Source organism: Schistocerca piceifrons, chromosome 1, assembly GCF_021461385.2.
Source record: "Schistocerca piceifrons isolate TAMUIC-IGC-003096 chromosome 1, iqSchPice1.1, whole genome shotgun sequence".
In the NCBI taxonomy this organism is placed as follows: Eukaryota; Metazoa; Arthropoda; class Insecta; order Orthoptera; family Acrididae; genus Schistocerca; species Schistocerca piceifrons.
The window spans coordinates 702051207-702066944 of NC_060138.1; the positions used below are offsets into that span (position 1 = coordinate 702051207).

A 15738-nucleotide genomic window follows, 5' to 3' on the forward strand; every position below is an offset into this window, starting at 1 on the left:
GGGAAGGTGCCGTCGTAGAGTGACTGTAGGAGGATACCAGATGACTTCGACAAAATTTACAGATGATGTGATGAATGTTAGCTAGCTCTAAATGTAGAAAAATGTAAGTCAACGCAGATGAGTAGGAAAACCAATCCCGTAATGTTCGAATGCAGCATTAGTAGTGTGGTGCTTGACACCACGTCGATTAAATATCTAGGCCTACCATTGCAAAGCGATATGAAATGGAAAGAGTATGTAAGAACTGTAGTGAGGCAAACGGTCGACTTCGGTTTATTTGGAGAATTTTAGGAAATTATGTTTCATCTGTAAAGGAGAGAGCTTATAAGATACAAGTGCTACCCATTCCAGAGCGCTGCTTGAGAGTTTGGCATCCCCACCAGGTCGGATTAAAGAGAGACATGGAAGCAATTCAGAGGCGAGCTGCTAGGTTTGTTGTCGTTAAGTTCGAACAACATGCAATTATTACGGAGATGCTGCGGAAACTGAAAGGGAATCCCTGGAGTGAAGGTGACGTTCTTTTCGAGGAACACTGTGGAGAAAAATTAGAGAAACTATAATTGAAACTCAATGTAAACCGATCCCACTGCCGCCAACGTACATTTCACGCAAGGATGACGAAAATAAGATAAATTAGAGCTCGTACAGAGGCTTGTACACGGCCATTTTTCCCTCGCTTTATTTCCGAGTGGAACAGAAAAGGAAATGAATAGCAGCGGTACAAGGTAACCTCGACCTCGCACCCACCATACGATGCCTTGCGGAGTGTGTTTGTGTGTTTGTTTGTTTGTTTGTTTGTATGTATGTCTGTATTTATGTCTGTGGGTCGTTATACAATCATCTTGAATTCCGTGACCAATATGCAGGGTTTCACAGAAACGTTGAACTTTCGAGGGGCTGTAGAGGGTGTCTTGAGGAACAAGTAGTAGATAGGGACCGGTATCCGGATGTCATTCAACGACGCTACATAGCGCCGAAGATACAGCCCATCCCTGCAGCAGCAAACGTGACTTTACCGCTGACGGACCGTAGGAGGAACATCTCGTAAAGCTTTTTGCTGTAGAGTGATCGCGACTGATAGCTACGATCGCCAGTGGAGAAGATTGCACTATTTGCTGCCTAGAAAAGCTTTGTTTTCTATGAGTGGGCTGCTCTTGTTGCCTTAATGGATGACGGTTTTGGTCACAGAATTCCATCCGTAGTTTATTTTTCTGTTGCAACCCTATATAATCTGCAGTGTTCTTCTTCGGTATATAGGAGAAAACCAAACTGTAGATAGATGACCGTGTCGGAAACCACCATCATCCAAGGCAACAGAGGATCGCATTCACATTAGACAAGGTCTGCCAACAAAGCAGCTAGCTCTATTTTCTCCACAGGCGATCACTGAATAACAAACATTTCGAGACGTTCCACGTACGGCCCGACGGCGTACAAAGTCGCGTTAGCAGCCGAAGCGGTGGCCTCGTGGCAGGCGCCGGCGCCTGTAACTTCGACCTCTGTAGCGCCGTTAGATGATGTTTTCTGACCTTGGCCCGTACCCTCAGTTAATTTCTCAAGACGCCGTCAACATTTCTGCGAGACCCTGTAGATTGGTTAATATTCCCCAGCAGTGTTTTCTAACGGAAAAGGTATGTGATTCTTCCCAAAGATTCCCGCGTAAGGCCCTTGGTCTTCCTTGCAATACTTACTCGCAGGTTCTTAAAAAAACTACCATCTATAAATGTACACATTCTCCAATTCCTCCAATTATTCGAAAACTGATTATTGTGCACTCAGCCATTATCAACTTTACTTGTACATATAGAGTCGCCATGATTAGTCCAGCGAAGTACCAATAATGTTGCCATCAAAACGTAGCGTATTTTCTCTCTAGTTCATAAACAGGCCCATTTATGTAATTACAGAAATGCAAGATGCCAGTCGTTGTACTGGTAGGATAGTTTGCCTGAATCGATGTGAATTCCTTTTCATTTACATAACGAGAGCACTTCCATGTATACAGATGCGTTATTAAGAAGCTTTCTGAATGTCAGCTGAGGTTGTTCTTAGCATACTGCATGTGAGAGCGGCCTTATGTTTTTAGGGGACTACAGACGTTTCTTTTTTTGTGAGCATTCGCCATCCAACAAACACACTGGGTTCCATCATTCATTCGTTCATTCTTTAAGCTAATCAGATGATGGTTTCACAGAAAAAGTTGTTTCTGTATAATAGCGTCTTTGTTAGTATTACAAAAAATGTTTACATATTTGTGGTGTACACTACTAGTATTGCTAACTATTCTGCAAAGTAGAATCGTTTCTGGACTGTACACATTTTCTGTGACACTGTCTACCTTGCTCGATACATTACAACGAAAGCGGGTTCAAATAATGGGTTCTGCCGTCAAAGTTTTTAGAGCTCGGGTGATCGGCCGTGTTGCTGACTTACGGCGAAAATTTGAAGCGACTGAACCAAGCATTTCAAGTGGCCGGGCGGATCGATCAGAGTAAATACCATGTACTGGATCTCCCCATTAATCGAGATGAGATGCAGTGGGAAGACACTGGAGACGCCTTCGGGAGGGCGGCGGTTCAAATCCACCGGTTCGGCCATTCAAATTTAAGTTTCCCGTGTTTTCCGTAAATCGCATAGGCAACTGCCGGTATCACCTCTTTGATAAGGTCACCGACAGTTTACCTCTGCAATTCGAACACATGTTCCTCTCGAATAACAACGTTGTTGACGGATGTCAAATTTTAACCTTCTCCGCTTCCTTCTGACTTAGAAAATCCCCTTCGTGGAAGCTTTCTATTTCTATCCATTGTACCAAAACTTTACATTATTGTAAACATGTGTTAGAAAAGAGAAGTGGCCGAGCGGTTCTAGGCGCGCAGGTTCGAATCCTGCCTCGGGCATGGTTGTGTGTGTTGTCCTTAGGTTAGTTAGGTTTAAGTAGTTCTAAGTTCTAGGGGGACTGATAACCTCAGAAGTCCCATAGTGCTCAGAGCCATTTAGAAAAGAGAATTGGGGAAGCCCAATTGGAAATAAGACCGCGAAGCGTGCTGATAAGACTCGTGAGTACTACAGCTGTGACCTGCTAAGTAGCAGAGCAGGGACGGGGCACAGGGCCACACATCGGAGAAAGCGGTTAATGGCTTAATGTCACCGAATACAGTACAGTTCAGTAGATAGGACAGCTGGTCGTTATCAGCCGTGAACGTTAGGCGTGCATGTTTAGCTGCGGGCGCCGCGGCTGAGCGAGATCGCGATCGGGCAGCGTGCAGCTGGCGACTCGGTGTCGGCGGCCTCCCGTGGAATGAGGCGATGGGCGAGCTGCGCTCCAGGGTGGCGTTGCTGCTCGCGAGGCTGACGCGCAGGGCGCGCTGGAGGCGCCTCTTCCGCTACCACAAGGTGAGCGCACTTCCAGCTTTCCACTTCCAACACACAGCTTCGTTTTTTGTGTGTCTGTAATAATCTGCATCTGGGTCGCCTTGATTGCTGATGTCCGAAATTCGTTACAAACTAACGAAACGATTAAATTAGCGACTAGAATGCTGTGGTCTCTGTATTGGGTACTGTACCCAGTGTGTCATCTGACCAATGAGCTTGACAACGCCGAACAATCTGCGTGTTTGTTAACTGGCTCCTACCCCAAGTCTACTCTCCACTTGACACAAGACTCTCTAGTGGAAAACTTCCACGAATCAGCGTACCTGTGACACGAATCGTCAACCTTTGTTGTCAAACAGCACCTCAGCACCGGAGAATCCATATTCTCACTGTGCAACATTTATACTTTAAATTACAGCTTTGAAAAAAAAAAGTTTTCCATTACGCTATTCCTTTTTAAACAATTTAATGTAGACTCAAATGCAGCATTTAAATGTTCGATACCACTACATGTCATCCCTATGATCAGCAACAGTGCAATAGTGACATGGTATTGCTTTACAATTTCTTCTCCTCGCGCCACACGACGTGCTCCCCGCATCCCCCTGTGAAGTCAAAGAATAGAAACTGTTTACACTGTGCATAGTAATTAAGTTTCATTGCTCTTTCGTGAAAGATTTTGCACTTGTGCTATCAGCGCGTGTTCCCTGTATACCTTGGCTTCCTGATACTGAATCAGCGAAAGTAAATAAATTACAAAAATTACACTCACATTTGGTCGGACGAAGAAACGTATGTAAATGGTAAGACAGTATTACTTTGTGGAAACACTTGAGAATCAACGTGCCATAGACGTATCTATATTCCTTTCACAGGTAGAGAATAAACCAAACCATAGAAAAGGTACTATGTAGTATTCCATTTTTCATTTGCTCTGATGCGAAGTATATTTTCATCTTTCTTTGCAAAGCCTAACAAGGCTTAAAGCAGTACACGTAGCTCGTTTGGGCTCCAATTAGAGCGCTAAAGCGCTTTGCTATACAGATTCCCTTTATGTATCTTTAATTATAATCATCAGGAAAACTGCCAGCTATTAATTACCAAGATCGATCTATCTATGATACGTCAAAAGATTTCGTGGTGGCTATACCTTACAGGACAGACAGAGTTGACATTTTTGCATCTGAACACGTATACTCAATGAACTAAGACAAATTTGAATATTTGAGAGACAAGTGCAACTCAAAAGGACAAACTGTAATTCTTAGCACCCTCTCCTCATAAGATAATTGGAAGCAGCATGTTGGAAAACAAAACAAGTGAAGCTTCCCGTGTAGTAAAATAAATGAAACGCGGATTGATCGGATGACAGATGCAGATTCTGGTAGTTTATCGATAGTTAATGTACCCCTTCAAAGTTAGTTTTAAAAGAAAAATGTGACGTGATGTGGAAAACTGCTACAGCTGTATCTCGTAAATATTTGCAATAAAGTCATAAGATCATGTAAGCCTCGGAGAATACTGGTGCCTTATCCATACGACAGACGTTGAATGTGGTGAGCAACGGTTGTAAATGATTCATCAATGCTACTAGCCACTGAAGAAAATGTGACGTAATAGTTACGAAAACATGTTATAACTATCTTCTAATTCGGCGAATACTGTGACTTTATTTAAATACTATTCGTATTTTGCTTTGGTGTAGTTGGTGAAGCACATGAGCGCTGCTGATTTTGAGAACGAAGTCTGCACGAAGAGCTTTAAGTTTCTCTCTGTTGTGTTATTCTTTCCAGGTGCGAGGTCGAGGGCACCTTGTACCGCTACTACTTATTTCCTTTCCTGTTCCACTCGGAACTTTCCATGTGGCATACTCTCATGCGCGTCGGCATGTGTCAATGTGATGTTTCAGCTTTGTGCATTTATAGCTCGCTCATTACGTAGACGCATGCGTTGAAACTGCCAGTACTGTTTTCATGTGACTTTTTTGTATTGACGTTTGCTGTATTAGTAACTCTTCAACTACCGAGGTGATAAAGCACTTATGTTTTTTATTCAGACGATATACTTTTTGTTATTAAAAAGTTTTTAGCAGCTAATTATCGTAAACTGTTAACCTTTTGTAATTTATCATTCATTTCGGTAGCATCAGTGTATCTAATACTTGCAGTGACGAAGCCTGGCAGGAGTTCCTCCCACGTACCAGCCGCCATGATTCCGAATTGTAGCAGCATTTCACAAATTAATCAGAAAAAAGTTTTGACACCTACGTTAACACGGGGCATAACCGTACTCATATTTCTAAGTCCTTTCGAATGCCGCTCTAAAGTATGCAATTCAGTTTTAAAAAAAATCATACTTGTTGCAATAAGACGGTTATACGGGAGTTACAGGGTAGTAACCATAATGAAGCAGAGAAAAAGTAACTGCCTTACTTGGTACTACCATTTGCTTTAACTGTATGCAGGGTGCTTCGCAATTCCTACTACAGGCTTCTAGGGGTTACAGAGAGGCTTACTAGACAAAGTGTTAAGGAACCCTGGTTCAGCAGAACTGTACCATTTGGACGTAAATTAAATTTGAAGGTTGGATCACTTTCAAATCTCCCGCTTCACCGGACCGTCATCACCCTCAAAATCACTCCTACGCCGGTCGTCCTACCAGACCAATGATCGCTTATTTGTCGTATGGACTCGGTTGAGATGTGACCCGCCTCCGTGTCTGGCAGTTATTTGGCCTTCACATTATAATACGAATAATTCAATATAGGTATCATGTTTACATTGCACTGATTAACATGTGACAATTAATAACATCAGATATCCAAAATAGTAATTACTTCAGTAGCGTGCTTTATAAAACCAGTTGCGAATCAATATCTCGCAAAATTGCCCTTGTATCATGTGAAGCTTTCTATTACTAAAAAATATATCCGCAGCAGCGCTTCTCTCTACGAATTTCCATCTTCTTCCCTCTTTCAGATTTTGTGAGCTAGCAGAAAGCTTCTGAGGCTTTTGGAGTGGCTCCAGTTCCTGAAGTTTGCCGATTAATTGGATGCTGTAAGTGAGTTACCCTAATAGCGGCAGATGAATCGATGCCTGTGTGCGGATTTCCTCGCGCTCAGCGGTTTTTCAGCTGAGGCCGCTCTCCGACAGCAGCACAGGGGTGCTCTTATCCCGGCACTTCCGAGCAACGGACTGCGGAAGTAGACTGATCTTCTTACGTCGCATGATTACACATTAATCGTTCCAGTTGAGTTGTAAATCACAGATACTAGTTTCATATATAGTAGAGGACAGTGAATCTTAGGAGCTCACAAGTGTTTACTGTAAAGTCCTGGACATGAGTAATGCCTTCTGGACATGAAAATAAATGCTCAACAGAGTTTCGTTGCTTACAACTAATGGAAATATAAAGTTAACCTAAAAGCGTTATTGCGAAACACTACATATCCAAATCCGAACGACTCAAGCATAAAATTATTAAAATGATGATGAGTTTCTGTGTAGGCCACTGTAGATGCTCAAGCATAAGGAACTTGCGTTAAAAATAAAATAAAAAATTTGCAAAAGACGATAATAGATATAGTTACCCAAGCGATGAAGAGTACATATCTTTGCAGTACTAAGAGTTTCTAGATTCTGGAATTACTTGGTGGGATGTATCTGGACGTCTTGCACAAACTTATTTAGAGATTTGAAGGCTTTGTAACTGAGGGACGTTTTCTACTGTAACCCCTGTAATACACGCAGCTACTGTTTCACTTCTTTCTCCACAGATGTGCAAATGCTGCACCTAGGAATGTATTATTAATGCTTTAATCGTTTCAGGACTCATTTTCAAGGATGTCCACCGTGGTATAAATTTGATACATGTTGAAGTTTTACAGCTGTTCGTTGATCACTTGGATGGGTACAGAGTAGAAAATTGTGCTTCTCATTTTATTTGGATTTCCCTACGGATACTATCTCCCCTTGTTGATGAATGACATCTTCAAGAAAGTTGTTGACAAAATAATAAGTGCCAAGTAAGTTTAGTTTACTTCATTTGACGATTACGGTAAGAGTCGTAAAAAGAAGAGAATCTTCTCTTGTCCTCTAACAGGCAAGCAACGGCGACGTAGTGCCTTAGTCTTGCATGCATTTCCGGAAGTACCTGCGGGCATACGTAATCGCCGTTCGGCCATCTAGATTAAGATTTTTGTGTTTTGCATAACTTATTTAAGATGAACGTTGCGAAAGGTACCTCTGTGAGGCCGCGACTGATATTATACCCCGTTCCAGTCGAATTACGGTTTGTGCCCCGTCTTTAATGACCTCTTCGTCGAAAGGATATTAAACCCTGATTTTTCATTCCTTTATTTTTATCTGATTCACTACAACTGTCGCCAACACCAACGATGAACATTTTACGAAAGGCAATAAAATAAATCTATCTAACTTGCCCTTTTTGCAACGTAGGAACTACAAAAACATTACATTTCCAGCTTTTAGGGCTGTCAGGAGCATCGTGGTATTTTTATTTTGATGTACATTTGTCCCGAAGTTCTAAGAATGGTACAACTGTTTCGAAATTAGCGGCAGTGTCTTCCTGGTCATATCGTGGCATGGTGTCATTTGAATAACGAAAGAAATTAGTTCCCTAAATGGCACAAAGCTCGCATTGCATGTTTCAAAGTTATATATACTACAGTTACTAGTTTCCCTGCGCTTTGGATTAAGTTCAGATCAGTGCATTCCTCTGCAAGCTGTTTTGGAGTAAGATGGTCTTTGTCTGCGAAACTGCAGGTCTGTCCCACAGGCAAAGAATGCCACGGGTCGCAAGTGGAAGGGCGGATGCAGTTTAATGAAGCACATCGCGGCACGCAACGAACTTCACTAAACAAGATTGCCAACTTTAACTTGCTTCGCGTCCGGGACTCTTGGCTGCATTCTATCAGACATTCCATTTGCGTCGGCTGTGCTGCGTGAAGGGTCTGCGTGTGCTCTGAATGTAAAGAAGCACGCACCCGCTCCGCGGCGCGAATGCGTAACTGCTCCAGCTTTCATGGAAAGGGGGGGGGGGGGGGCACTCCTCGCTATTGCGGCACGCCTGGGCACTGGCCGTTAACTGAGGCTTTCAGCCGAAAAATGGCCGAGGGCCTGGTCCCGCGCTTACTTTTATTGTACTTGTTTCTCTATGCTCATTTACCAAACAGTTTTTACGAAGAGCTGTAAAGTTATATTCCAGTAATATTACAGACCTTGCTAAACCTAGTCGCTTATAGAATGGCATACGAGAACTGAAGTGGAATCAATGAAAGGTTAATGGTACAGAATGCTTAGCTCACAGGAGTGTTCCTTTGATCTGCTTTTCCATATTCGTTTGCTTGATTACGGATCTGGTTCTGTGTGGTGTCTCCTATACGTTATGCAAACAGATGAAATATAGAAGTTAATTACAAAATTGTTAAGACTTTCGGGTCCATTTGTTGACATATTCCCTGTTTTCTTCTATCTCGGGCTGTTGGCCGACGTATGTTTTATAACTTTTCTGACGTTTCGCCAAAGACCATTTGACAGTCCATTTGTCAGAAATTAATTAGTTTAGCCTATTGTAATGGCGAAGATGACGTGCACAACAAGTATACGCGTGCGTCATTCCTCATTTGACATGTTAGAATATGGCCAGAAACGACGTATGACCCAGGACAAGTACGGGCAGATGTGACGTTCAGTTATTATCTGCTTGCTAAGTGATTAGAAAGTGTCTGATTAAGACTCATTTTAAAACAGAAAGGTATATGAAGAAAATATGTCGAGGGCAACTCTTTTTCGGTAACTTACAATTCTACTTGTCAGTTTGTAGTTAGGTAGTATTTACGCAAATAAAATGAAGAAACCTCATGGTTCGCTGACTCAGCTTTACCACTAGGCTGTTGTCAAGTCTATGCAGCTAGTTGGACAAAAGAAAATTACACTTACAACGAATACTTAGGACGAAACAGGAGCCTCCTTGATATTACTTACGCCAGAAATGACGGCGTTCCTGTAAAAAACCGGATAATAAAAGTAGCTGATCTTCCAAATTGAAGCAGAATTTAATAAAGAAGTGTTAAAAATGAAGGAAACCTGATACATTTCTAATGAAACGACTATAGATCCCTAATATGCAATTTTTGAAAAACTAAAAATATAACATTTTGACTGTTGCCGGAATGCAGTGAATATCGCACTAATTGAGACTGAAACAATTACTGGTATTCATCAAAAGAGGTAAGAAAGGTCCCCTAATAGTGCTAGAATACTGTGGTACGACGAGTTCTGGGGTATAAACAAACTTGAACCAATACGCGTCTGTCACATAAAAGTTTTCATGTGATCTAAATGCATCACTAATGAAAATTAATGTAGTCTTTCCTGGATTAATGGCCGATGCACGTATTTCACTAGCACATTAGATAAATCAGCAGTCCGACGTGCAGTTTTGATAAACGTGCAAAAAAAGTGAGTAACACTCAAAATCTGTAAATACACATTTGTTGTTGCCGCCTTCAGTCCGAAGACTGGTTTGATGCTGCTCTCTAGGCTCTTGTGCAGGCCTCTTCATCTCCGAATAACTACTGCAACCTACTTCCTTCTGAATCTGCTTAGTTTATTCTGCTTAGTTTATTCATCTCGTAGTCACCCTGTATGATTTTTACTACCAACACTTCCCTTCAATACTACATTTGTGTTCGCTTGATGTCTCAGGATGTGTCCTATCAACCGATCCCTTTTGGTCTGTCAAGAGATGTCCGTTCCGTTCAACTGCTTTTAGAAGTCCTTAGATGTCTCGGACAGAATTATGTCATTCGCAAACCTCAAAGTTTTTGTTTCTTCTCTTGGACTTAAAGTCCTACTCCAAATTTCTCTTTGGTTTCCTCTACTGCTTGCTCAATATACAGATTACACAACAACGGCGACAGGGTACAACCGTACCTAACTCTCTTCTCAACCACTGTCTCTTTCATGCCCCTCGATATATTTAGCAAACGACGAAGAAAACACAAAATTAAATATTTTATATCAAAGCATATGAACATATAGCTCCCGTAAATGCTACAAGAATGGAAGCAATGTGAAAAAGAAAATATTCACAAATATATAATATTTTGCAATGAAAAAGAATTTAATAAAAGGAATTAGTTTCTGTTTATCTCTTTCAAATTACTGAAAGAATGGTTTAAAAATCCGGGAATTGAGTAAAACAGAGAAATCGTAAATGTAATTTCTGGGAGAAACAATGTTAATTAAACACTTCCTTTGGAAATAGATGTACGAGAAGAGAGTTCCATGATGTCCGATGATGAGACACACAGCTGTGGACAAATTGGGGTATCGTCATCACACGTTGGCAGCCCAAAACCAGAAGCGTATTCATTATTATAACAGCCACTTCTATAACGATGCAGTGGAAAGTGAGTTATTTACAGCCTCATCGTTGACTGCAGTATCTGTCGATGGAGATGTAGACCAAACGTATTTCACTCAGAAAAAAAAAATAACGACGTCACTGTGCTAAACTTTTCTCATCACTGTTAGAAAATTAAACTTTTATGTTATTTTCTTAAATATTTGTTTATGGCGAGAATCGTATCAGTAAATTTATATGCTCAGTGTCAAAAATAGTCCTCTTCGTAAATATGTTACTCCACTTTCCGAATATCGTAGCTTTCAAATTGTTATGTGAAACAGTAGTCCGTGAGAAGAAACACTTCCATACATTTACACTCTGAGGTGACAAAACGTCATGGGATAGCGATATGCACATATACAGATGGCGGTGGTGTCAAGTACACAAGGTATAAAAGGACAGTGCATTGGCGGAGCTGCCATTTGTATTCAGGTTTCCGAAGTGATAATGGTCGCACGACATTAATTAACGGACTTTGTACGCTGAACGGCTGTTGACGCATGGGCCATTCCATTTCGGAAATGGTAAGGGATTCAGTATTCGGAGATCCACAGTGTCAAGAGTGTGCCGAGAATACCAAATTTCAGGCATTATCTCTCACCACGGACAACGCAGTAGCTGACGGCTTTCACTTAACGACCGAGAGCAGCGCCGTTCGCCTTGAGTTGTCAGTGCTAAAAGACAAGCAACACTGCGTGAAGTAACGGCAGAAATCAATATGGGACATAAGACAAACATACCCATTAGAACAGGCCGGCGAAATTTGTCGTTGATGGGTTTTGATAGCAGACTACCGACGCGAGAGCCTTTGCTAACAGCACTATCAGTTGAGTCGCAATATTAGTTGGTAAGAACTGATGGTAGGGATCGAGTGCGACGCAGAACCTACGAAGCCACGGACCCAGGTTGTCAACAAGTACTATGCAAGCTGGTGGTGCCTCCATAATTGTGTGGGCTGTGTTTACATGGAATGGACTGTGTCCTCTGGTCCAACTGAACCGATGTATGATTGGAAATGGCTATGTTTGGCTACTTGAAGGCCATTTGCAGCCATTCGTGGACCTCATGTTCCCATACAAACGATGGAATTTTGGTGGATAATAGTGCGCCATATCATCGCTTTGAAGAACATTCTGGACAGTTCTAGCGAATGGTTTGGCCACCAAGATTTTTGGGACATAATGGAGAGGTCAGTTTGTACACAAAATTCTGCACTGGCAACACTTCGGCAATTATGGACGGGTGTAGAGCCAGCATGGCTCAATATTGCTGCAAGGGACTTCCAACGGTTTTCTGAGTCCGTGTCACGTCGAGTTGCTGCACTACGCCGGACAACAGGAGGTCTGCTCGATATTAGGACGTATCCCCTCTTTGTATTTCACAGTCTGCGCAGTGCACTCATTAACACAGTCTATAAAGCTGCTACTTTGAACACTCCATTCCGCCACACACATCAGTGGTCAGTCTGCCCAATTATCTCCAGACTCCTTGGTTGCCGCTTCACAAAGCGTTCTACCAATACTTTTCAGAGCTCGTCTCTCCCGTAAAATATTTTATATTTGGAATTTTGCTTTAATATGCAATTTTATGCATATGTAAATATTTTATTCAAAAATAAGTACATGTTAATAGACGTGCAAGCATACAACATCAGAAAATTAAGAACAGTAATTCCTAGGTGCTAATTACAGAACATACATAGAAGGAAATGCACTACTGCAGTTCTGTCTTCAATGTTAAAAGAAAGAACTTATTTTAACTGATTATCGTAATATCTTTACACATTACAATTTATTACCATTATGAATGAATGCACTCCAGAACTTCCCGCTTTCGAAAAGACCGACCATGTACGGTATGCTGCCGGTCGTCTCTAAAGTCACGTAGCTTGCACCACGGTCCATAAGACGGTATATCCTGGTAAGGGTACGACAAACTTCAAAAACAGACACAGCCATGGGCGCGCGTCCTGTTGTAACGTTAGGAAACGAATCGGTGAGCGTTGCGACACCCGGGAGGGCGTGTTTTGGCAGCTGTGGAGGCCGAGCTGAGCCGCAGTAGCTTTGCGGCGTCGTCATCATGTCGGCGCGTCGATTGTCAGAGAACAGAAAAACTCCCCATCGCGTACCCCCCCCCCCCCCCACCCTCCCCTCGGATTTAGTGGTAAAGTGGCTCAGTGGATATCCCGTAAAAAGCTGAACATTTGTCAAGCATGAAAACAGGAAGTTAAACTGAACTGTGAAAAAAGAAGCAAAATAGAAACAGTAAACACTCCAAGCTCCTGATACGCAACATCGAGCAAGATGCACGAGCCGCGCCGTCGCGGCTGTGTCGTGATGGTATTGGACTGCAAAGCGGGAGATCAGTGTTCAGAACTCTAGAGAGAGAAATTTACATTTTCTCTTTTGGAGTATATGCTAGAATCGCAATACCAACCTGTTTTCGCCTCGGCAGTGCATTGCTACGGTACATGGTATTATTTATTTATTGTATTATTATTAATTTTATGTTTCTTGGCTCAAGTCATCAAAGAAAGAAGTACGAAGTGGGAAGTGATAAGATTTCTCTCATTTCGTTGTCCATTGAATACTTGTGATGGAAACAAGATGCTCGATGTATTCATTAATTACCGAGGTAGATGGTTCAGTGGTTAGCACACTGAACTCGCACTCGGAGGAACGACGGTTCAGATCCTCGTTCGGCTGATTCAGGTTTCCCATGATCTCCATAAATCCCTTCATTTATATAAATGAAAAAATAAAGTCCGTCGCGCTCAGTCCTTGATAGGGAATAGCCTCTTTACGGGTGGGGTGTAGTCTTCGTTTCGTCGTGGCACGGAGGAGGAGGAGGAGGAGGAGGAGGAGGAGGAGGAGGAGGGTAGCGAGGCCATCACCCTGGCGGCCTTTTACCTCCGCGAGAGATTCCCAGTACTCAGTTTGAAAAGAGACGGAGTGCAGTATAGGAATTCGAACGAGGAAAACTCCCCGCTCCTGTCCGGAATTAAATCCGAGGCATCCAGGACCGGAGACTAGCGCTTTACCTGGTAGACCAGCATGACTAACAACAAAAAACATTAATAATGTTGATAATATTGATAATGATGAAGATGATGATGGTAACAGTGAGGTAATAGTTAGACAAGGAATATGATTTTAAACGTGCTACCGGTTGGCAATATGACACCAGAATAGCAAAAGAAAATTTGTGATTCTCTGTGCTTGTATGTAGGATTGGTGATAGAACGTGATACCTTTCTGTACTGCGTATTTCTTTGTATTTCCGTTCGAGTGTTTTCTGCGAGAAACTGTCTCTTATTTTCCATATATCAAAATTATTTTTAGGAGATGTTCCTTATGGTCGTGTGATTATTTGCAAAACACGTGTCTTGTAATGAAAAATTCAAACGTCTTTATTAGACGAGAAGTGTTTTAGAACGCTGAAACGGAGGATATAAGTTACATTTGTACTTTTGGGCTGGAATGAAATGTATCTAGGAGACGAGTACTCAGCCGTGCAAGACAGTTAGACGCAGCGCGCGGTTTGATGTTGCAGCTGTACGACCGCATCTCGAGCAAGGTGGTGAGCCCGACGCGCGCGCCTCCCAGCGACGCGGTGCAGAAGTGTCGCGAGGTGTGTGAGTGCCTGCGCGAGGTGGAGCGCGCCGCGCCGCCGCCCACGCCCGACACGCGCGCCGACATCGCCGAGCTGCGCGAACTGCTGGCGCGGCCGCATCTCAGGGTGAGTGCGGGCCCCTTTCTTACACTCTGTAGCTACTCACTCATTTAGTTGCTTCTACTTCTTTTTCAGACAGCGGCGGCTACTTCATTTCAGACTACAGCATAGTATGTCAAAAACGTCGATGATAAAAGTTGTACTTTTTCAGTATAACATCAGTAATGCATATACTATCATCTCACGTAACACGATATTTACAGAGGTACCACACTTCTCTCTAGCTAACAGGCGACAAGTCGAAAGAACATAAAATTAAATAATGATCACGTCATGCGAATTTGGTGGAACTGCTTCATCCAGAGAAAGCACATTGATCACAAAGTGCGTGAGAACTTCCGTTAGTGAACCAAGTGAAAGAGTCAATAAAATTCTTCTGGGCTTGAGGCCGCATTGTCAATGATAAAATTCCGAATTTTATGATTGCAATGCAGCCTCAACCCCAGAAGAATTTTATTGACTGTGACAACGGCCGCGGAAGCCTACTTTTACAAGTGAAAGAGAGCCCTTCTATTTCCACTGGCATTGGCTCATCGACCGAATGCCACACACTATTCCTTGTACACATCGGCCGCGTATTGTCAGCACTAACCAGCACATCTCCCACAGCGATGCCTGTCCCGACGTCCTACACTGACTACCTGTTATAACCACATCGGTCTCCGGCGGCTCGTTACGGTGTTAATGCATGTCGTTTGGGTTCTTGCTCCCAGTTAGCTTTGTCTCTGTAATGTACTGAAAATAAAGCACAACAACGCAAATATCGACGGTCTGTACTGTGTGCCATGTTTCGAAACGAGCTTGGATCATTCACTGACGGTACTTCCCATTGACAATAGTAATGCTCACTTTACTGTTCGCCCTCAACCTTAAGTTCAGTAGTGCTTGCTTCTGTCTCGGGTTTGCTTTCTTGGGAGCGTGAAGTGGTGCGATGGCAGGGATACACTGCAGTATGGATAGCTTACCTAATGACGAGTTGGCCAGCATGCACCCCGTATATGGACTCCTCGAACGCCACAACGACGCTGTGCTGAGCTGTTCCCGCAGTGATGGCAACCACATCACAGAAGTTTTGCATCTGTCTGAGAGTTCTTGGACAACTGGTGTGTCTGCAGCTCGTGGTCGTGCGGTAGCGTTCTCGCTTCCCACGTCCGGGTTCCCGGGTTCGTTTGCCGGCGGGGTCAGGGATTTTCTCTGCCT

General features: G+C 42.9%; 1 protein-coding gene across 1 annotated transcript in view; it reads left to right on the forward strand.

Moving 5' to 3' along the window:
* LOC124769265 (peripheral plasma membrane protein CASK-like) overlaps positions 1-14649 on the forward strand; it is a 698413-nt gene extending 683764 nt beyond the window's left edge. Inside the window, exons 10-11 of the mRNA XM_047249162.1 lie at positions 14359-14544; positions 14614-14649. Of these exons, the coding sequence (XP_047105118.1) occupies positions 14359-14544; positions 14614-14649 (222 nt within the window). The remainder of the gene's footprint in view (positions 1-14358; positions 14545-14613) is intronic.
* The last annotated feature ends 1089 nt before the right edge of the window (positions 14650-15738 follow it).